Source organism: Anser anser (assembly GCF_964211835.1).
Source record: "Anser anser genome assembly, chromosome: 1".
NCBI classification, from domain to species: Eukaryota; Metazoa; Chordata; class Aves; order Anseriformes; family Anatidae; genus Anser; species Anser anser.
This window is the reverse complement of record NC_139720.1, coordinates 77036002-77059141: the sequence shown is the minus strand read 5'-3', so window position 1 is coordinate 77059141 and position 23140 is coordinate 77036002. Positions and strand designations below refer to the sequence as shown.

The window sequence follows — 23140 nt, the reverse complement described above, 5'->3', positions numbered from 1 at the left end:
AACTTGGAGACTGATACTTAATTTGCAGCTCATTACAACTAATTGTCCATTAGCCCTAGAGCTGAGTGACAGACAGCCACAGGTGTACCTTGTAAAGCCGATTTTCTAGCAAATGAACCCTCTGCTAGTTTCAGTACTAAAGTTTGTTCAGATAGTCTTCCTTTAGAGGAACGGCTAAAATATCCTTAGTTACAGTGTGCTATCTCTACCAGACAGGAATAGAAGGTATTTTTTTTTTTATGTGCTACTCTGTTATTGTAGGTGTAATGTTTTGTACTTATATTTCCTTTTGTAACAGGAAAATGCAGGCAATATTTTAAAAGAGTATTGTTAAAAGGGATAGTATTCTTTAATGATTGGTTGCTTATATTTAAGGGCTTTCACGTACTGAGAGAATGTAATTAAGTCTAACTGCAGTGTTTTTACCTTTTTTAAATTATTTTTAAAGGCATTCTGTATCTCTAATATAGGAAACTCCTTTACTTCCTAGCATTTGCTTAGGAACAAATCTTTCAAATCAACCATAATAATAATAAAAAGCAGTCTTTTTTTTTTTTCCTCCTTCTTCAAAAAATGTGCTGCACTTCTTACTATTGTTATTCTTACTATTCTTGTGACCAAGGATGTATTTATTATGGTAAATATTGTTACTTGCGGAATTAACAGCAGAAAAATAAACTTGGGGATCTTGTCTATCTGTCTATAAAATTCAGTTTCTGGTGAGCAGAAAGCTTGTAGTAGACCAATTTTTGTGAAGTATTCATGCTCGTTGGCAATCTGGATTCTTAAATACTTGCATGTGGTTTTCCTTTTTTCACTACAAGATTATACAAGTGGAAGCTCTTGTGTTAACTGTTGTGAAGCATGTTGCCATTTTTGAAAAAATAAATCAATTTCTTTGATAAGATGCCTTCAACCACTTCTTGTTACTTCTTTTTTCCTCTGTCTGAAAGAAAATGGGGGAGCTAACTTTCGGGGGAAGAAGAGGTTGATTCACTTGGTTTCTTGATGCTCAGGCTGAGTAAGAAGCCATGGTTCTGTGAAGTCTATATCCTTCTGGGGGCACGCTGGTGTTTGCACTGTGCAGGGGGAAATCCCTTCAGGTCAAGGAGCTCAGTGTTCCGTTCCTACAGGCAACAACTGGTGTTGTGCTCATGCACACACACACACCACCTTGTGAGCTGTGGTTTTTAAGCTGTTATTTAGTTTTCCTTTCCCCCTCCTTTTATAACAAAAAGCTGATCTGTGATGGTACCATTCCAACAGGCTAGCTACAAGTTAAACCTCAGCCTTGGAGTCTCTGGGAGCTGTTATTGCTGGTCACATAGGATATACAGCCAGCATGTGCTGGGATTTTTACTGCTTTTTTGTTTCGTACTTTAAAGCAAACATTGCATTTTTTTTCTTTAAGCATTGTATGTAACCTTGTTGCAAGAAATGGTACAGTGTATTAATAGTGCTGATGAGTTCAAAGTGATAGAGTGGTGGAAAGGTAGGTATGTAGCTGTAATATTAGATGCAAAATAAGAACTAAAATCTGATTCTAGGGAGCTTCAGCTAGACTTATCTGGTGCTATTTTTATCTCTTATAATGCATCTCTAATAATGATCTAAATGTCATAGCTAACTTCCAATAGCATTGCTTGTTTCCCTCTTGTTTCTTTACACTTATGAAGTTTAAGAAAGCTGTCGTAGAGCTCTGAGTCCAGCCATGTTCATGGGCTGTGGATGGTATCCTTTGGTGCTGCTGATTCAGCAGATTACCTTTTTTGGAAGAGGATCTGTGAAGGAAGTCCCCAGTGGGATAGTGTCAGAGGAAAGCTCCCAACTACTCAGTTCAGAGAAGATTGCAAACTGCAGGATGACAGAAATCTTGTTGAAACAGGGTTTTTATCCCTTCAAAATGCAACTCCCATGGTTTGGTAATGCACATGTGCATATCTGATCAAAAATATCACATTTGGAAAGATTAAAAAAAAAATGCAAGTAGAACCAAACCACTTCTGCAGGGCATGTTTTTGGGGCAATTCTTTGTGTGGTAGTGTTGTAGTTGTAGTTAATTGGTAAAAGAAAACAAAGGTTCTTAGTTTTCTATTTTTGTGGGCTCATTGAAATGTTGAAACTCTTGTGCTCACTTTTCCTGCCTCCTGCTATCCCCCAATCCAGTACCCACAAAGAGTAAACTCAGAAAGGCAGACTAATACTTTCCTGAAAGCTAACTTCATTTAAACCTTAGCTTCTGAAACCTGTTGCAAGATGGTATCAAGAATGCTGCAACCTCAGAATACTTAAAATGACCTGTATAGCTGTGGCTGCAGGGTTTGACTGAGAGGCTTCTGAACGAAAGCAAGAAATACTAATGCCTAAAGCTGTTGGAGGGACCTCGGGTAAAGAGCTGGACAGTTGCTGTTAGACACAAGCAAAAACCCATGGTATCAGGAAGGAAGTATGTGACCAAAATATGACCAAAAATAATGGTTATGAAAGTTGTGTGGGTTTTTGCTGTTGTTTTGCTCTTCTAATGAAAACTTCTATATTTAAAAAACATATATATATATATATATAATTTGGGATAAACTGGGCTGAGTAACTGTTGCTTAGAGCTTACTTCAAGAAGATAGTCAACTGCTAGGTTGGAAAGAGAAGTTTTATTTTGTTTTATTTTTTTTACCCCTTCCTCTCTGGTATGGTTATTGTATTTAAGAATAAGCAGTGAAATTAAAAAAAGTTTCTTTTCTTCCCCACCTTGTGCAGATCTCTATTGCTTCTAGTTCCCTGGAGAACTAAACACTGTGGTTGAAGGTTCCTGTCCAGTCTGTATATGGCCAAGGATTTTCAAATCACTTGATACCAAGGCTCCAAGCTGCCTGCTCAAAGGAAAAATTCTCACAAAGAAGTTGTCCGTGGTGATGTACCTGACTGTTTTGTTTTGTCCCTCTTCTTTCCAGATACTTTGTAAGAGAGAGGAATTTATAATGTCTTCAGAGCATGGTGCTAACAAACGACATCATAACCCAGTGGACAGTATATGCAGAAAGATCAAATCTATCCAAATGATGGACCAAGTCTCTAATCCTGCTTTACAGATACCAAAATTTCAGTCACGGAACTTTGACAGTCCGCAGTGCAATATCAGAAAAAATCTAGAAGAAATACTGAAGAAAAGAACATTCAGAAGTCATGATAGTACTACTCCACGCTTCATCAGTCCCAGCAGTGAAAGTGTTTTCTCTGCAGACTTGCAGTTGCTGTCTCCTTCTTTTGGGGAAATCTCTGACAGCTGCTCTGCAAATGCTACATACTCAGTCATTAAAAGCGAAGAGAGGACCAGCAACCCGTGGATGCCAGTATGCCCCATGGAGAACAGTTCTCCATCCTACTTCACATCCAGGGAAGCTAATGCCCAGAACCAGTGGTGTGCTTTAGCAAGTACTGAGTCTGAAGATGCACGTCATGAACAGAAGTACCTTACGTCAAGTCCACACTTTCAGTTCTTCACATCTGATAAAAAGTCAGAAAGTGCTGTGATCCAATCTCCTGCACCACAGAGGTTATCTCTGAGTGAAAGAGGTAAAAATTCTTGAAACAAACACCATTTAATCCAAAAGCCTAAACATACAAATATTAAGCCTACATAGATGAATTTCTTTACTTCTTAACCTAGTAAAAATGTGTTACAATCACTCCAACATGATAAGATTTCAAATAGAACTAAGCAGAATCTTAATTTTCCCCTAAAGAATATTAATCTAAATGTAACAAGTGAGGAAGTAAGAAGGCTTTTTTTTAAAAAAAAAAAAAAAAAACAACCTTCAAATTTGCTGATTCTCTTTTTGGGGAGAGGTGGGTTTGGGTATCAGTGTAGTCTGCTTTTAATGTAAAAAGATATTATTTCAGATTTCTTTTTTTTGGCGTGTTTTAATGTAATCTGACTGATGATTTTTCTACAAAAAAAATCTTATTCTGGGTGTGGAGGAGAAGAAAGAACACATTATGTAGCTTTCACCTCATGCAAACGAAAAGCCAGAGCTCCCAAACGTGCACATCACGATGTTATGTGTATGTTCATGCCATCTCAGAAATAACACTGCTGTTAGAAGCTTTGAGCTTCTAACTCGTGTTTATGTGCTCATATAGAACTATGAGCACATAAAGATGGATTCTAACTCGTGTTTATGTGCTCATATAGAACTATGAGCACATAAAGATGGAACTTATCTTTCATAGGATGGAAGCAGTCACTGGGCTGCAAAGCTGACAACATGTATGATGTCAGCTTGATCTGTGAAGAAGACTTACTGACCACTATTTTCTGTGCATGCGACATAGAGCATACAGGTTTGTGAGTGGCTGTTTGTTGCTCTTCTGTAGTCTTCCCTAAAAAAATTTTCAAAGCTGGTATGTTACATCTTGAGACATGGTAACCTCTGGTCTGTTTAGACTGCCTAGCTACCTTACCTAGGTGGCTGTATGCATGGCAGACGCAAAACAAATCCCTGTGCCTCTTTTGCATGATGCCTCTCTTTCCTCCTTGCCTCCCCCCCTGCCGCCCACAAGCTAATCTTTGCAGTATTTTAGTGCAGAGGAAGTAGAGGCACAACACGTTTCTACCAATCAAATGTGTTGGAAATGACTGCTAATTTCTTTTAGGGTTTTTCCTATTAGAAAAAGAAATTTAGGAAACTTCAGAGTGAAAGGCTATTCTTCCAAGTTCTACCTCAAATACGACCAGAAGTGGTAAATAAAGGAGTCCAGCAGAGTAAAATAATGTCAGTTACAGGGTCTGCTCAATTTGATGAGATATCTGAATGTAGTAACACAGCAAATAAGGTGAGTCTGTTCTTTCTAAAGTGAAGTCCACAGAACTAGTAACTCAACTTTCACACTTCTATATTAGGAGATGAAGGAAAAAAAACGTGAACTACTTCTTACCGCATCACACTAGAACTTCAATGATCAGTTGCTTGCCTACAGCAACTGAATGTGTACCAGTGCAGATCAGTAGGAGGCCCTTTGGTAGCTCTTTACAGTGTCCTAATAGACTTTGGAATCTGATACATGGTCACCTATATTTATTTTAGGAAAAGTAGCAGTTTCCAAGATAGTTGATTATCTGAGACACACAACAAGTCGTGGATCAGAAGACAGTGGTCTTGAAGAGCTGTGCAACATGCTTGATCCAGAGCAGAAAGACATCTCCATGGACCTTGAAACATATCATGCCATCATGAAGGAGTGGATTGAAGACTGCAAGAGAAAATGGTAACAGTTTTTTATCAATTTATCTCATAAAAGCTTCTGTGAAAACAGGTAAGTAGAAAGTTTTCCCATGGCTTGTGCGTTCTGTACCTTGGAACAAAGATGACATTAGGGTATTGTGATCACAGGGTGGTTTTAGGATGAAAGGTTTCAAATATTACAAAGCTGGTAAGTGATCTTTTTTTATACTCTTGTATGTGATTTTTGATGCTTTCTCTTTCAGGGAAGATGGTACAACTGAGGAATCAACAGCAAGCGTAGAAGACCTGGAATTTAAAGTACATAAAAATACATTTGAAGGTGCAGACCATTTTATTCTGATTTTTATTCAGGAAACACCACTTTCTTACTCCATAACCAAAACCAAATCTCTTTCAGTAAAAAAGACACCTATCTGGATGAATGTTACATCAGGAAGCTTGGAAGCCTTTGGGGGTGATGTGTCTAAAGGAGACATGTAAGTTCATTTAAGCAATTCTTTCTGAGAGTTTAGTACTCCTACCTTTGGATTACTTGAGAAATTTCAAGAACCACTAAAACTGATGGAAGCTCTGTCAAGACAGTTTTCTGAAGCTAATGCTGACCTCAGTCTGTGCAGGGTTTTGATGCTTTCACGTTCTTCCATATAGATTCTGCTCAAACTGAAAAACATTCTAGTAATTTTCCTTACTGATTTCTTAGTCCTTTTGTGTCCATTTACCTTGTTAATTCCCTGTGGTTGGAGTCTTACTGGGAGAGGAAGTTATGTTTTTTTTCCTTTTTAAACTGTACCTCCATCACCTCTTCTAAGTTCTTAGATGTTTGATAATAGAAGCTATTTTCTCTTGAAAAATCTGATCCTTAGTTTTGCTTAGGTTATTTTTTTATAATCATGACTCAGATTTGAATTTTTTATTAAATGCTTTGCTATTAAGCACTAAGTTTCAAATATATTTTTTTCATTTTATGCATAGTCAAAATATTCGTATATACCTTCTGACGCTTTTCTCTCATTTCTCAGGACCTCAAAAAGGTGATCCCTGTTCAAGTTTCAGTTGAAAGTGTAGGTGCAGGGTGGTTTAGGAGAAGTGAAAGGATCCAGAACTTGAGGAGTGAGTTAGAAGTATTAGCGATCGCCTAAGAGGTGATTAGAAAGGGCTAATTAAGATGCTGTCCTGCAGGCATGCAGAGGTGGCACTCGTCTGGAGGCATACTTCCATTGCAGGGAGGACTAAAAAAAATGATTAAAGACAAAACATTTCCTGGTGTCCGTAGAATTGCAGAACTGATCTAAACACAATCTTATATTTTCATTTAGAGCAAATGACTGTACAATGCAAAAGTCCTGTGTGAGCTCTCTTCTCGCTTTTCTTATTGCTGTAGCACGATGTCAGGATTAAAAAAAAAGAAAGTCTAAATTAGAGACAGTGACCTATCTTGATCTTCCCTGGTTTTGTTACTGAAACAGGGAGACTTCGGACTTGATAACCTGTGTCGCAGACCTGCAGTACAACAACCAGAAGCTTCAGGAAGAGAACAACAAGCTGAGGCTTACACTGGAAGCTATGGATGAGACCAACAATAAGTTATTGGCAGATAATGAGAATTTATGTCAACAAATAAAAAGGTGGGAGACCTGGGCTACTGTGTAATGGCTGTGGGTGGACATATCTTCTACCAAGTTGCCCAATTGTTCTGCTCTGTACCTCCTGGTTCTTATAAAAACAGTCATTCATCTCATAGCCTGGTTCTTGTGGCCTGAGATGCTGTGGGTGTGTTATAGGCAAATTTTTAGGGTGAAGCAAAATCAGTGTGGGGTGGGTGGATGAAAAAGGGCTAATATTACCAAGTGAACAGCCAAGCACTGTAAGGTTTCCAGTCCTAGACCACTCTGCCAAGCAGAGAGGAAATGAGTGTGAAAGAGCTATTTTGCTAGTCCCTTGAGGAGCTAGAGTGAGTTGTCTCACTAGATCAGTATTGCTGTATCTCAGGGAACCATCGATGCTGTGAGTATAGGCCTATTTATACAGTGAGTTCATAATGCTCATCTCACCCAACTAATTCAAATGTGACATAGTTATGTCAACTGCCAAACCATTCCCAGAGTCTTCGGGGAGATTCAGGCAACAGTCTTGCAGCATAGCTGGTGTGGGACATGTACCCTCATACCAGACATCATGCTCCATGGTGCTGTACAGACAGCCCCAGGCTAGCCAGATACAGATATAGTTAAATATATATATAGGTTGGGGTATCTGATCAGGAAAACGATGCAGAGCTTATCCTTGAAAACTGAACTGAAATGGCTTCCTTAACTGCTAACAATGAAGTACTGTAAAGATGATTTATGTGCTCAAGTTAATCAGATATATGACTGTAGCAAGCTGGTGGTAAGTTGGATACAAACAAAAGCATATTATCTTTGGTGCTATGCTTGCCTGGGTTTTCATCCCTTAATCTGAGTGTGGAAGGGGACTGATGAAATAAACAGTGAATCTGTGAGCCTTTACTTAACAGCAGAGCCCATCATTTTTGTCAAGCATCCGTGCCAAAGAGTAAGTCCCTGATGGCTTCTAAAAATGCTGTGTTCTTGGTATTTCAAGCCTGACCAACAGCAACATGCTGTAGTTTAACTGGGTTTATTTATCTACATGCAGCATCCAGCATTCTGTGCTGAAAGCCAAATCACTGGAAGAAGAACTAGAAGAAGCAAAAAACAACCTGAACCTGTTGGAAGAGAAGAGACAGCAGATTCTCTGCCAGAATAAACACCTAGTAAGTGCTCTTACTTCTTAGCTTATGTTGAATAAGTTCTCATGCTTTGCTGTAGCAGTGGCATGATCACTCAGACCATAAGAAATCAGCAGTATGACCACCTCTGTATTCATAGGTAGTGGGGCTTGAAATATGATTTATTAGTGTTAGGAAAGTATCGTGAAGTTTTTGCATGGAACTATCATCTATTACAATGAAGAAAACAATTAAAAGGACCAGTCTACCATGGAAATTGATCTTGCTTTTCATTATGATTAAAGACAACAGCTCTCATCATTGAGCTCTGTCTGATCTGAAGTTGACAGCATTCTGCCAGAAATTCAAGTGCTGCACAAGACTGTATTTTAGAACCAGCAGGACAGGAGGCTTGGTTCAGATACCCGCACAAAGGAGTTGTTTTCCAAAACCTCCCTAGGCTTATTGGAGTTATCCACATGGGCTGGCAGAAGTGACAAGGGCCTACCAGAAGCTTGTCTGTTCTGGGCTGACAGCCAGAAGCCATGCAGCATGCTTGGCATCTCTCCTTTGAGGCACGGGATGCCTACGCAAGGGTATCTGAATTGCACCTCAGGTGTCTGAGTAGTAAAGCCAATGTGATTGTAAGATTCATAAAGCAGCATGGTAACAACATTGCTGCTGCTGCAGCTGTAGCAGGTGTTGTCAGATGTCAGAGCATATGCTGTCTGGAAAACATATGTTTGTGTTGCTGCCATGCGTGCGTGCTGTTCACGCTACAGTGGTATCTCTGTGTCTTGCTGCATGGGCGTAGGCTGTAAATAGGTGTTCCGTGACTCTGTGTGCTGCTGATGGGGAGTATTTAGAAAACAGGAAAGCCTTCCATGCGGAGCAAGAACATAAAATTTATTTTATGCTATTTTTGATCCATTGTGCATACATTTTTGATTGTTTTGATTTAATTTTGGGTTATACACCTAATTCTTCTTTTGTGAAGGAGATGGGAGGGAGAAATATTATAAGAAGTCTTGTAGTTCTCCTTACAAGTCACTTAGTAACTGTTCCCTGAGCTGTGGAGGCACTGAGTGGGATACTACTACTTTTCTTCCTTTGCAGTGGTGGTGGGCAGGACGAAGTAGTGTGTGGCACATAAGCTTTTCCGACTTGTCTGAACTTGCACATAATTAGCCTTGCTCACTCTGAATACATCCTTCCTATTGTCTAGTGGTCTGAGTTTTATTCTAATGTGAAATATTGGGGTCAAGCCCTGAATTTAGGAAGTGTAGAATCAGTGAGAGCTCATGAACTGCACTGGTTTCAACACTCCCCATTCAGCTCCACTCCCTGAAGCAAAGGAATGCAGCATGACGGCTTTGTACTGGGCCTTGTGGGTATTTGTGCTCTGTTGCTTTTTGTCTCAGTTTGGCTTTGAATGTTGAATTTGATGTGCTAAAAATGACTACTGTCTCTTTTTGTTTGTTTGCTTTTCTATTAATAAACCTAATCAGGAAAAAGAAAATCAGTCTCTCATCATCAAAATGGCTTCTCTTCAGGAAGAGGTAAAATAAATCGTGACTTTGCAAATACATGTTCTTGTTGAACTAAAAGCTTACCACTAAGAAATGAAGTGTTTCTCAGACTTTGAAGCCTGATATGCTTGTTAGGTTATCAAAATATCTGATGTTTAACAAGAATGGCTTACCATAACACTCTCTATCTTGAAGTTGCACTGTGCTTTAGACTTTCCATTTGCTGGGCAAGCAAGGATATGAGGCTGAGGAAGTGTAGGGGACAGGATTAAAGCAGCTTTTAGTTTTCCCTCTTTCAAAGCTTGATAGATTAAACTCTTAACTATTTTTAGTTAACACAACTATAAATACAATAACTCTATATTGTTTCAATCTCCAACTAACGCTTTCTCACTTGATACTCACTTCTGTTTCCCTCCGGTAAGATCCAAAGGAGAAGTTCTGCATTTCTAAAGAAATGCAGTGGCTGGGGGGTTCCACTCAGAGAGAGACCCGTTATTGGCCAAGGACCTACAGGAGGCTAACAGAGCTCTCTCTAGGCTTCCTGTTTGTTTGTGGCCCTTTTCAGAGGGGAGCTGTTTGTTTTTACTTTCTCTTATTTATTTCAGTGAAGTAAGTATTTTATAAAGCAGTTTTCATCAGATGATAAAATATTTTAATACTTGCTTACAGCCTGCGCTTTTACAGTATTTAAGATGAGAGTAGAGAAACAGATTACTTTATAAGAAGTAATGAAAAGAATTATCTCACAGATTCAGGAATCTATTGTCAGGTAACAATGTAGGAGCCATTGTTTGTTGCATGCTTACCATGTTCAGAATATTAGTCTTTACCAAATACAAATATCTCAATAGCTAGTGATTGACAGCCTAGTTCCAAAAACTAATATTCAAGTGGTAGGCCTGAAAGCTTTTCTTTAGCTTTGCAGTTCTAGTAGTGCTTTAAATCATGTTCTGAGATTTTTTACTTTCAGTTCAAACAGTGCTCTGGAGAATAGAAAAAATGGAGGAGAAACTATTTCAGTGGGGCAAACTTAGTTCACCTGGATGGGAAAAGGAATCCTTAGAAATGTATTGGAGATGCTGGTGTCACCAAATTAACCTCATCCTTATAATTTCACCTTCCAACTAAAAGCTTGTCTACAGTGGAGGCGTGCTTTAAGATAGAGCTCGTGCTATTCTAAAAAAATCTTTTTTTTTTCTTTGACTTGAAGGACTTGAGCTTTAATTCTTGTTCATCTATGATCTGCATTTTCATAATTTGAGCAAGTCCTATTGTCCAACATGTTTGCAGCATCAAACCTTTATTTTGAAAGGTATAGAAACATGAGGGAAAGTAGGACAAGAAGGCTTTTATGTGAGAAAATGCCATCACTGCTTTAGAGTAGGCAGTAGCTTGGGGGTGGAGATGTCATTATTCCTAGTTTCATCAAGGAGAAGCTGTCAATCCATTCAGCTGTGCCTAAACGTTTTGTATCTTGTTCAGAATATTAGGAGTAGCATGGATGCTGATGGACTTCAAAAGAAGATTTTGGAGCTGTCTAAAAACGCAGCAGAGCTTCAAGTAAGCACTTTAACTCCGGGAGACGAGGACAGGCTAGTTTACTCAGGTTTAGTGGGGGAAATTGCTTCCCCTGGAAGGTAGGCAATGCTGAACCCATCTGTGCTAAAGAACTGTAGTGCAGTCATAGCTTGGCCAGTATGACAGCTTTGACAGAGAAAGTTGCAATCTGGAGGTTAAAAATTGGGCCAATATAGGCAATCCACATCTTTCATTCTTCCCTCAAAGTTAAGCATTTAGGAAACCTTTTCCCCCACTGAGGAGATGTATTAGGAAACTGTGCTTTGGCTGATGTTGCTGTAACTATTTGCCTGGACAGATGAGGGGATAAGAAGTGACTGAGAGCTTAGGATGTTTTCACGTTTAGCTGGGTGCAAGGTTTGAACTCTGAAACACTCCATGCAAAGTGTTCAAAAGAAGAATATGATTTTTCTACACAGAGAATATTAATATCATTTTTTATTTCCAAGTAGGAGATAGAAATAGAATTGTATTATAGTGCATGCTGATGACTACTTGTTCTCTTCGTTCTTCAGATTCAAGCACATATCTATGAGAGTACTGTGGTGAATAAAGAGGCTAGCTTAATCCAGGTTAGTTGCTTCTACTTCATTGCTGTCATTACTTTCATGACTGAAAATGTGGAGTATGTGGTGCTTTTATTTCTAATGTTCTCACATAACAGAACCTGATCCTATAAATGTTTTCAAAGTAGGCGAGATCTTCTTTAGGACCTGGTTATGAGTCAGTATAATTAACGGCTTCTAGAATTTGCTTTTGTTTTTTAAAAAATACAATAAAAATTCAGAACCTTTTAAAACAGAACAAACTTAAAAACCTCAAAAAAATGGACAAAAACGTCTGAAGACTACTTCCTTCAACAAATGGTAAAAAAAAAAAAATCTACCTGCAGTTGATCCTTCCCCCTCACGTATTTCACTTAAATTACTACGTTTTTGTGTCAAAGTGAAAATGGTGATCCTGAACCCAATGGAAAAGCAAATCTGTTCTCAGTATTGAAATGTGTACTCTTCAGGCCTAGATAACCACATTTCTGATGCTTTTTAAACTTGCATTTTGTACCAAAATACAACACAAGACCACGTAAGGGTTTTAGCAGTTCTTGGACTCATGAACTGTACAAACAGCCTTCTAGATTAATGAAGCTTCCATTTAGTAGAAGATGCCCTAAGTCAGCTAACAAAATATTTGACCGTCAGGCTTTCTGCAAAAATGAGTGCAGTTTGAATTTTAAATAGTGACAAAACAGGAAAAACTTGCTTGTGATCCAGATGATAATTTTATAGCTGATAAATTGGTCTTTTTTTCCTTCCAGAAGCAGATTAATAGCTTTTACTTCCTCCTCCTTGAATGATTCAGATGTCTTGTGGCTCCTGTTGAATGCTGCTTTCCAATGCTTATTTAGTTTATTGACTGGAAGGGAATTTTTAATGCAGTCTACTGAACTGCATGTTCTTGTAGGTCAAGGTGACTGGCTTGCATAATCTTGAAGAAACTAGTGTGGAAAACTTGATTTTGCTTGTTCGCGTTAGGATCAGTGGGACTAGTGTTTACTTATAAGCTTTAGATAAATAAATTCTCATAGCTCTTCATCCAAAGGGACTGGATAGGATTGATGGTCACTAAAAACTAATGCAGAGACACTTCTGGTTTTGGCCCAGGACTGCAGAAGGTATGTAAAGATGGAAAACACTTCATAAAGACAAAGGAAAAAATGAAGTTTGTGTTAAACTTCAGTACTACAGGTCAAGCATCTTTGCTAGGACTGGAAACTTGACTCTAACTTCATTTTTTTCCCCTCTATATCCACTTAGTTTTCTACCTGTTTCATCTCTTTCAAAAGTCTCACATTTTTTTTAAAGAGGAAGATTAGAAGGGGTGAAAAGATAGAGCTTGGTGGTCTTGTGTGGAGCCAGGAGTTGGACTTGATGATCCTTGTGGGTCCCTTCCAACTCGGGCTATTCTGTGATTCTGTTAAGTTCGTATTTTCTCTAAGAAATGCTCTGTTTGTCTGTTCAGCAAATTCTATTGTAATGGAATAATATGACTGAAGCCCACTGCTAGTTCATGAAGTTAAGAAAGCTATTACTATCAACTCATCTTGCCACGAGGTTATGTTTTCTATCAGCCCTTCCACTAGGTATAGTTTAATCTAATGTGCTACCCTCTATGCCTTTAATCATACAAGCTAACGAGAGTAAACTTGGAGAATACTGCAACTAGTTTTAGGATTAAAACTCATGCTAGGCATTTTACAGTCCAGGTTTTCAACTAAAAGTAGTGTGTTTCTGTCTAATCTGCTACAGCCGGTACAGAAACAAGATTTAAAAAAAAAAACAAACAACTGGATAAACTGAAACGCAGCACCTGGAAGGAGTTTTCCTGTCCCTTAAATTCCATAAAAAAGGTCTTCTCAGTGCTTTCTGCTAGCCAGCATGTGAGGCAATTTTGTGCAGCCTGCTGCAGTGGTATAAGATTGAGTATAGTATTAGGGCAGTTGCAAAGCATCTCAGTCACAAAAATTACAAATGCAGTTCAATGTGTTAGTCATCAGGTTGTATGCTTTAAAGTTTCTTCTCTCCACAATCTTTGCAGAAGGAGCAGGACATCAAAGAACTGAAATTAACCATTGTGGAGTGTTCCTCAATAATAGAGGTATGGGAATGATCTTATTTTTTGACTGCCTGGGCAGGGGGAATATGCATATTCTGTGCTTATTTTGCAGAACTGACTAACTCTCTAACTAGATCTGATATATTTTAGACTCTGAGGGCAGAAAAAAATAAGCTACTGGAGAACATGCGACACATGCAGCAAGAGCTGATCTCGTGAGTATTGTGAGCATGTTCCAGGAAACATAGTTCATCAAAAAGTAAAAAGGACTGATTTTTTTTTTTTCCTGCTTCCTTTAGAAATGGTTTAAGCTTCCCAGTGATGTATAAATTTAATGGTAGTATTCCTGAAGGAATGAATTCGCTTCACTGTGAACTAGAACTTGCTCAGTCTTCTGAGGTATGAATCAAAAATCCTATTGAATGTTGTTCTAGTTGTCTTGCATCTGTAAATGAAAAACAAAGATTTTTCCCTGCAGATTGTTAGATAATCCCAGAGTTAGGATTCATTAATTCTAGCATGCAAGCACATAATGTGAGGCTTACAGTGTTGTCCCATGTGTATTGGAGAAAGTCCAGATAAAAACAAAGCAAGCACTTGCAGATGTAAATCTGAAACAGCTAGGGTCAATTATTTAGATGAACAGAAGATGGCAGAAGAACAGAGAGGGGATAAATCTATAAATATGCAAGAGGCTATTATTACACTGAAGGAGGTAATGGTCTGTTTCTTGTGCTGCCTACACTGCACACAAAAAATAGCTTTCAATTGCAGACGGAGAGACTTTTTTCCTTGAAATCTATTGTAACAAAAAAGAAAATAAGCACTGGAGTAAACATCTGAGGAAGTTGTAGAGCCTTCATCTTATTTATTATTTAGAAACTCTGACAAACATCTATTTACAGGTACCATTCCCTTGTCCCTCAACAAGAACAATGGGCCTTAATCTCTGAAAGTCCTGTCCATGTGTGTGGTGTCTGTTTTTTTTTTTTTTTGAGGTTTTTTGGTAGTTACTCAAAAGAGAGCAGGAGAGGCATTCCTCTTACGAGCCTGGCACAGGCTGACAGAATCTTAATGCTGCAGTTGAGCCTGTTGGTTTGGAGTTATAGTGTCCTGTGTCCTCTGCAGTTCCTATCCAGTAACTATACTTTTGGTCAGAAACACTTCACATGATGCTGGAAGTTTGGTCTCCCCTTCAGATGCAAGTTGTTCAGTAGAGCTGATCTAAAATAAATAAAATCACTGCAACAGCACACTTTTTTTTTTTCTCCTAAGACTTCCCCATACTGCTACATACTTTTGTGCTTGGTGCATTTGCAAAGAGGTAGCATTTGAAGAAGAAAATCCTCGGTGGGACTGAAAATGCAGGCCCAGAAATGAAAGGTCTATTTTGCGAGGTAGCTTCTGTTTCAAAATTAATGTATTGTCACCTATTACAGCTGCTGTGAGTCACTGTGTTTACCTCTCAAATACTGCAGGGAGACACAATTCCACTAAATCACCCATAAAGCCAAATTAGGGCTCTGTTTATTCTTCCCTTAGTAAAGACTTCTCCAAATAAGGATACCTAATTTTTGACTTCCTCTTGCCTACTTTTGACATGAAAATTTGCACTGGATCACTCAGGAGCTTGGCTTGCCTTTATATATATCTCCATGACAAGATGGTTTTGAAAAGCTCTTACAAGCTAAAAGTTTCAGTAGCTCTGACCTTCTGGTAAATACAATGCAGGGATATTTTGGAAAAGTCTGAATGTCACTGATACTGGTCTGTAATAAGATGTCAAAATAAGCTAGCTGTCTCTTCTCTCTCTTCAAAGATTACCAAGACTGAATGGATGTCCCTGGATGAAACACTGGACCGTGAAGTACTGTTCTTACTTCAGGGACCCGAATATGTAGGAGAAAAATTTAAGGCTGTTATGCAAAACCTGGTCAGTGGCATAGCTTATGTGAAAAATGATGTGGTCTGTTGTCAGCCTTTTAATTAGGGCCTCCCCAAACATTAATAATTGGCTCATGTTTACTCTTTTTAGGAAAAAAAAAAAAAGAATAGCTTCTTAGGTGGTGGAGGTGGGGCATATTTACCCTAACAGTATCAGTTGGCATCCAATCTACCACTGTGTATCCGATAGTGCTGCCCAGAATTACCTATTTCAGATTAGTGTTAGAAATGCCAGGGTTTGATTTTTAATTTTAAGTTAATTTTATCTTATTTTGCAGCAAGAGGAAGCCTCTGAAGTGGAGGAACTTGTCATGACATCTTTACAATGGATAGAAGATCCTGATGTGGACATGCAGCAGGCCTGGGAAAGAAAACTTGTAGTAAGTAACTCTCTTTGAAGCTATTTTCTGACATACCCACCTAAAGTTTTTGCACAGTCCCATTATTTTACTGTTGCATGCTATGTATGTAACTTGAGGTCATAACGGTCCATTTGTGGATTAGATATGGCTGTATAGAGAAGTATCTCTTGTTATAATTTCTTTTTTGGGGGGGGAGGGAGGGGGATAATAGCTTTTCATTTAAGTGCTGTGCTTTTCCTGCCTTATCTAGTGCAACTTAGCACTTTAACTTATCGCTTTGATAAAGCTATGCTTGAAGGAAAGGGTAGATGAAGCAAGTAGATTTGAAAAAGAAAATGAGGTCAGATGACAATGAAGCTTTTCTGCCCACTGCATGAAACTTGTTTCTCAAGCACCATTTTTTTCACATGTTCTGTTTGACTACAGCAATGGATGGTTCCTCCAATAGGAGGAGCAGGAAGGAAGGGTTTTTAACCAGTTTCCCAAATCAGTCCTATCACTAGGTTTGCTTTCTGAAAGGCAAAATGTTTGCCTCTTGCTGGAAGTGCCTCAAGAAAGGTTATTACAAAAACATTTTATACTTCATCTTGCATAATGTAAGCTTGTGCTCAAAGTAACTGTGGCAAGAATAACTTCCTCACGTAAGCAGCAGTCTGTGGATACTGCTTAACCACCTTGCTCTTGTTTGCTTGCTGCACCTCACTCACAGTCCCACCATTTTCCATGTAATAGCAGTTTCTCAAATGGTCATCTTACTCATAGCTTTGTCTCTATAGTTTTTTTTCCTTTTTTTCTGGTTTTAAATCCTGAAAGCTTCCCCCGGGAGAAGGTCCCAGAGTCTCATTTTATTCACCCCAGCGTGTGTCGAAGTCAAATTGAGGAAACTGCTGGCTTGTGCACTGTTATAACTTTTTTATATTTAATTAAAGACTTCCTCCTTTCAAAACTTCACACCTGAAAGATACTTGTTACCTTATCATTCATGACAAAGCTGTATTCCTATTAAACAAGTAAAGTTGAAATTTTTTGTTGTAAGTGTTGGCTGTGGGAAATAAATCCCATTCTCTCTCCTGGAGTGACGCAATTGGAAACTAAGCTAGCAAAGGTTCAAGGAAGAGAAAGATGCTTTAAAAATAAAAGGTCCTGTGGTTCTGGAACCTTGGGGTTGGGAATTGTCTTCATGTTAAGCATATAGTCTTCATCTAGCTGGAAAAAGGTGGATGTGGGGGAAATATGTTATAGGGAGTTGAACAAGGTAGCTTTTTGTAGTCTTACAGAAAGCTTTTTGTAGAAATATAAATGAAATCTTGGACTATGCACTATAACTTGAAGCCTAAACACTTTTTTCCCCCCTCACCCTCTATTTTCTGTAACATATTATGGGCGTGTTTTGCTGGTGTTTTAAATTATATTATACCCAAAGTAAATTTTAATTGAGCCTGTTTTTGTATGTATATACATAAGCATATATGTAGATGGTGAGAGTAAAAACTTTTTTGCCCCTTTCCTGCTGGAAGATAACTGTGCTACACTGTACATGTGCCCTGATAAGCCTGTGCCACTTGTGCGTCAAAGCTATGGTATTTCTAACAGCAGCTGCTGACTGCCTTGGCTGAGAAACTTATCTTTAGGATGTGGGCATTTGCACGTGGTCACATCCCATGTCATTCCAGTAAACCTATCTAGTGAAGCAGTAGAGGCTCTTTTTTGTAGCGTGATACTTGATGTGCTACACATCTTTTTTTTGAAGCTCATGAACAATATTAAACTCTAATTTACAAAGAAATAATGTCATACACCTGTAGGATTGTTTTTCCTCTTCGAACTAATATAACATCCTAGAAATAGGACCTGTAGTTAAGCATTCTTTATAAGCTGAGGCTTCCATTTTGCACATTCAGTTGAATTATGTCAGAAAAAGGACTGTTTTTTTATGTCACAGTACTTTATATTGCAACTCACTGTTCAGAGAGATACAGAGGATGCAACATCATTTTTTTTAATCATCTTAATCACTTTTTTTTTAATCATCTTCTCCTTTTTCTTTCTACAAATCAGAGGTGAAACTGGAAGTCTTTGTCACAGGAGTCATCCCTTGGATAGACTTAACCTGCTAGAGATGTATGACAAACTGAAATGGGAACTTATTGTGGTGGGTTGTTCCCCCATACACACTTCAGCAGTAATACACATTCAAATCAGTTCCAATGGACTTAGTTGTATGTTGAAGAAGAGGTCATAGAAGTTTAGATCATCAGTCCTAGGGCTTTCTGCAAGATGGTCATTATTAAAACTTTCCCTTATAAAGTATGTTTTTGTAGTTGGGCATCTTTCTAAAGGAAGTTGTAAAAACTTCCTTATGAACCATGTAATCCTCTGCCACTCTTAGTGTCTGCTTACTATAAGTGCTAGTTAACCATGTATTTCTTTTGCTGTCTGCATGCGCCAGTTTGGAAACAAAGGCTGAGTGTGACTTTTGTCTTGGAAGTAACCTTTTTTTTTTTCAAAAAAAAAAAAGTAGAAGCTGTTTGCCAAGTTGAACTGGGATACAGAATGCTTAGGTTTTCTTGTAAAAACCGTTACTGCTCTGAAAGTACTAATGCTTGGCAGGAGCCTAGCCTGTCTGTCCCCACATCTGTCAGTTCCAGAAATGACAAAGCACAGGTCTGAAGGTTAGGTTTCGTCCATCCTCCTCTTCATTATTGCTGGCAGTGTTGGATGATGATACTAAACGGTGAAGCAAGGAAATCAGTTCACAGCATATAATTCAGGGCTCTGGTTTACCCTCTGTCTCTGCTTCTCATCTAACCAGGTGGTAACTCGATTTCAAAATTCCACAGGTTCTCAAGCAAGAATTAGGGGAAAAAAGACACCTTTGGATCCAGAAACTTCACCTCTTGGAAAAATACAAGGATTCTCTAGATAAGGATTTTATTCAAATGGCAAGCAACCTGAGGCGAAACAAGACAGAGCAACTTCACCTAAGGAAAGAGCTCTCTGCCAGGTATCCCTTTAAAGCAGATGTGTTTCATTTGTTTTTTTAAATTGTGTTGTGGAACAAAATTTACTGAATTCTGAGGACACTGCCCCCCCTTTTTTTTCCATGGAGGAAATCATCTGTTGTTTTAGTGTAATGTCATGTTAAACCCAGATCTGTTCTCCATGTGGGAGTTAAGGCTTGTGTATGAAGTAACACATGATCTTGGAGATGTCTCTGAAAACACCAGGGAAGACCACAAACTGAACAGTTAAAAGAGGGTAAAGAGGGTAGGAATGCTGCCTATCTAGCAGGTGCAACCATTAAATAAACTGCTGGTTGCATGTGAAGCTGAAGACCTGTAAAATACATACATCTGGGTATTGGTGCTTCTAGTATTACTGCAGCTATACCCTTGAGAAACTGAGACAGTGAGTTACCTCATTACATATGAAAATATAACTCTAAATCTCAGTTTATTAGCCCATAGGTCCTGCTGGGAGTTTTGACGTGGCTGTCTTTTGCTGCCATATTTGTAGATGTAAACCCTTGTCCTTCTTCCCTCCCACCTCTCCTAGACATTCAGGAAAGGAGCTAGTCAAGTTAGGTTTTTTTTTTTCCAGAACAATTGATCTGAACTCATTGTCTTTTTTCAACCTAGACTTATTCATAGTGTCAGCCTTCCACCATCCTACACTAAATTGTAAATTTTTGCATGCTTGCCTTTACTTGGGTTCAGGGTGCAAGCAGATTACTAGGGCTTTGCGTCCCTGAGAGCTAATGCAGAGCAGTTATACTGCTCTTTTACATTACTTATATTCAACCCACATTGTTAATGTAGACCTCCCATCTGCTTTCCCTTCAGTCAGGAAAGAGCTGATAAAAATACTGACAGCTTGGATTCTTGATTCTCACTGCATCACCACTCTTTGTGGTGATAGCAACAAGGAAAAATAAAAACATATAAAAGTTAGTTAGAGAATAAGTAGGTAAGGGTTGTTTTGCAGTGAAAAAGAGGTTTCTCAAAAGCAATCGTGTTTAGCACTGGTTCAGTGGTATGGCACCTGCTCACTGTCAAGTGAAATACCATTTGAAGCACATGGAAATTAATTAGCTGTGTACCTGTAGTCATAACTCCATTTTTTATTTTGCCAGAACAATTGACTCAATATCCAGTTATTTTGACCAAACTGGACAATTTTTTCACAGCTTGGTCAACTAAGCTTTTTATCTGATGTCTCTAGGTAATCTCCAAGCTTCCACTATGGTACCCAGCTGTCTGGGGCTGGCACAGCCCTTTTACTGTTTAGCTAGGGAGAAACCAGGGAAAACCTCCATTCTCTTCCTACTTCCAGGGCTGCTGGAGGGAGAAAACTTGTCTGACTACTAGGTTAAATTGTTCTTGCTAAGCATAAACTCCCTAGTGCTGGATTGTGGGGAGCCATGATATGTGACGGCTGAATATGGTCCTTAATGCGCGTCTCAACAACTAGTGTGTGTTGTCTCCCAGGCATGCCTGCTCTAAAATGTCAGTAACGGATTGTGGTTTGTGCTCTCACACCCTGCAGACAACGTGAGATAGAAACTGTCAAACAGTTGCAAGAAGAAGCTGCTGGCCAGGCAGAAGCCCTTGGTTTAGAGCTGCAGAAAGCTACAAAGCAGCTTGAGGATGCTAGCAAACAGGTAAGAGAGGACCTAGTTTCTTCTACACAGAAAACAAGCAAGCAAATGCAGAATGCTACATATAATGCATTGCTGCTCTTGAGAAAGGAAACCATGTGTACCGAATGGAGTGCCTCATTGCAAAAGTAGAACCAGCAGAGGAAGTAAAATTTGAGGGGGTGGTGACAACAGTTTGCTGATGAAAGAGGCAGCATTGCATATTTGTGGTGGCTTAAAAAAAAGAAAAGAGGAAAAAAAGCCAAAAATAGCTTCCATACACAGTCCACCCCAACTGTAAAAATGCAGAAGTTCAGAGGGAGCTTTATCACTTCCTGAGAGAGAACAGATGCAGTTCAGTTTCATTTACATGAAATGTAGAGTCTCCTTGTATTAGCCAGGCTGATTTTTTATTTATTTTTCCTCTTCTTTTTTTCCTAAATATTGTTTCCTTTCTTAGGCAAAGGATCAAGTTGAAGCCTTTCACTCTGCTTGCGAGGAAGCCGCATCCTTAAAATGCAAGTTAGAGGAAGCCATTTCTGAGCAGCAAAATCTCAAGGATATGAATGCAGCTTTAACAAGCACTTGCCAGTTGCTTCAAGAAAAGGTGGAAGAGCAGAAAAGTGAGTAACTCTTGGCAATGTACCAGCATTCACTCTTGCATGGGCAAATTCTTAGCTGATTATTTGTGGTGAAGGGGAATAATGCTGACCTGTGGGTCACCCGGTGGTAAAATGATCTGTGAAAGTGTGTCAGGTGGGATTCCCACGAGTGGCTGTTGGGCTGAGCTGTAGCTGCAGACTCCTAAAACTATCTCCTGCCATATGAAGGAGGTTTAGTAACTCCATGGATGGCACTTCTTTACTGAAGGTGCTGTTTGCACACCTGAGTAGCCCACCTTACTCCTAACAGTCTAAGCTTTCTATACCAAGGAGACTTGATTTTTATGCTCTACATTCCTCTTACTGTTTGGATTTGCTCTTTGTACCTAAATAACTGTGTAGTATTCAAAAGCTGTTTTCTTTGGTGGAAAGCAGCAGTGTTATTGCATTGTGCATGTGCAACTTCTGCTATGGAACTGTGGAAACTTCATACTACATCTTTCTTGCTTGCTCAAAAGGCTGGACACTTATATAAGGTAATGGTTTAATTCCATCACATGTGGAGTTTTCCTTCCAAATGCTGAAGAACCTACTGCTGCTGGGAAGAACAGCTGACTGCTTTTAAGCCCACTGAACATTTGGCATCAGACATGTGTTTCCAAATGCAATGCACAATATAATTTATGATAGGTAAAAAGCTCAAGGGATGTGTGTGTTTTAAACACGTTTCAGTGAAACTATAATTTGTCTTGTAGAAAAACTACATCGGTTCCTATGCCTTAGCTCTATGATACTGATGTGACAACCAGAGCACCAAGCTGTGCTTGCTGACTTGTGACCAATGTTTTGGCATTGTCTGCATGTGTATGTTCATGTTCCTTTCATGTCTACTGCTTGCTTCAAACTGTGGGGTGTTTTTTTTAGCAAGAGTCATGCCAATGGAAATGTATCTTCTTCAGCTCTAAATTGATAAAGCACTTCTGCAAAGCAAGCTAGCATGAATTAAAAGAGAGAACCTCAGACACTGTGGAAGAGAGAGATTGGTGCCACTGACCAAAAAAAAAAAAGGAAACAAAACCAAAAACCCTACCAACTTTACAGCCAAAGTCTCATCCTTTCTTCTTAAATGATTCCAGATAGTTTGCAGAAGTCTTTTTGTAGACAGAAAGAAGTAAACAGGTAGATCTGTAGAGAAGTTGGAGAAGTTGCAAGATGGTATAAAGAACAGGACAGAAAAAAGGATGGGGTTTAGGGGAAGGACAATGCTCTACATTGGCTCCTGCAGAAAGCCAGCCAGGTCTAGTGCCCCTTCTGACTAAAGAACTGGGTTTTTTTCTCCCCCTTCCTCCCCACTCTGTTTCCCTACTTCTCTTACCTGCATGGTAAGAGATAAGAAATTGGGGAACGTGTTGGCTGAAGAAACTTCTACTCAACCCATGTTGGCCAGGCCCACATAATCATGACTTGCAGCTAATGGCTTCAGCCACTATACAGTGAAAAAAGCTGAACGAGCCACTGAGAGCAGCCTTCGATTTTTGCTTGGGCACTGAGGTGACAGTGTTAATGAAGTCTTTTCTTCCTCCTCCCCAGTCCCTCAATATTAGATGTGATATAAAAGCTACAGTAGACTTGTATCAAGGTAAAAAAAAAAAAAACAAAAACACCAGAGGCAGGCTCTGGTGTTACCAAACTTGGAGAAAGAATGTTTCTAAGTATGAAATAAAGCCCATCTACTCTACTTTAAGGCCTTTTCTAGAAGTGTTCAGGTTGCCCAAAGCCCCCATCCAACCTGGCCTTGGCCTAGTGGGAGGTGTCCCTGCTCATGGCAGGGGGGTTAGAACCAGATGGTCTTTAAGGTTCCTTCCAACCTAAACCAATCCATGATTGTCTGAAAACTTTTGTACA

The 23140-nt window shown here is 39.1% G+C and overlaps 1 protein-coding gene across 3 annotated transcripts in view; it reads left to right on the top strand.

Annotated features, from left to right (window-relative positions):
- The first annotated feature begins 78 nt into the window (after positions 1 to 78).
- Positions 79 to 23140, top strand: part of IRAG2 (inositol 1,4,5-triphosphate receptor associated 2) — a 43244-nt gene continuing 20182 nt past the window's right edge. The window contains exons 1-19 of one of the 3 annotated variants that reach the window (XM_083821699.1): positions 79 to 225; positions 2949 to 3570; positions 4228 to 4338; positions 5082 to 5262; positions 5483 to 5559; positions 5638 to 5716; positions 6707 to 6865; positions 7896 to 8013; positions 9477 to 9527; positions 10983 to 11060; positions 11594 to 11650; positions 13674 to 13733; positions 13842 to 13906; positions 13991 to 14090; positions 15511 to 15624; positions 15914 to 16015; positions 18838 to 19001; positions 20543 to 20657; positions 21094 to 21256. In XM_083821699.1, the coding sequence (XP_083677825.1) occupies positions 2976 to 3570; positions 4228 to 4338; positions 5082 to 5262; positions 5483 to 5559; positions 5638 to 5716; positions 6707 to 6865; positions 7896 to 8013; positions 9477 to 9527; positions 10983 to 11060; positions 11594 to 11650; positions 13674 to 13733; positions 13842 to 13906; positions 13991 to 14090; positions 15511 to 15624; positions 15914 to 16015; positions 18838 to 19001; positions 20543 to 20657; positions 21094 to 21256 (2389 nt within the window). In that variant the 5' untranslated portion in view covers positions 79 to 225; positions 2949 to 2975. Of the gene's footprint in view, positions 226 to 2948; positions 3571 to 4227; positions 4339 to 5081; positions 5263 to 5482; positions 5560 to 5637; positions 5717 to 6706; positions 6866 to 7895; positions 8014 to 9476; positions 9528 to 10982; positions 11061 to 11593; positions 11651 to 13673; positions 13734 to 13841; positions 13907 to 13990; positions 14091 to 15510; positions 15625 to 15913; positions 16016 to 18837; positions 19002 to 20542; positions 20658 to 21093; positions 21257 to 23140 lie in introns of those variants that run through there. The other 2 variants (XM_083821697.1, XM_083821698.1) reach the window with 2 other exon arrangements.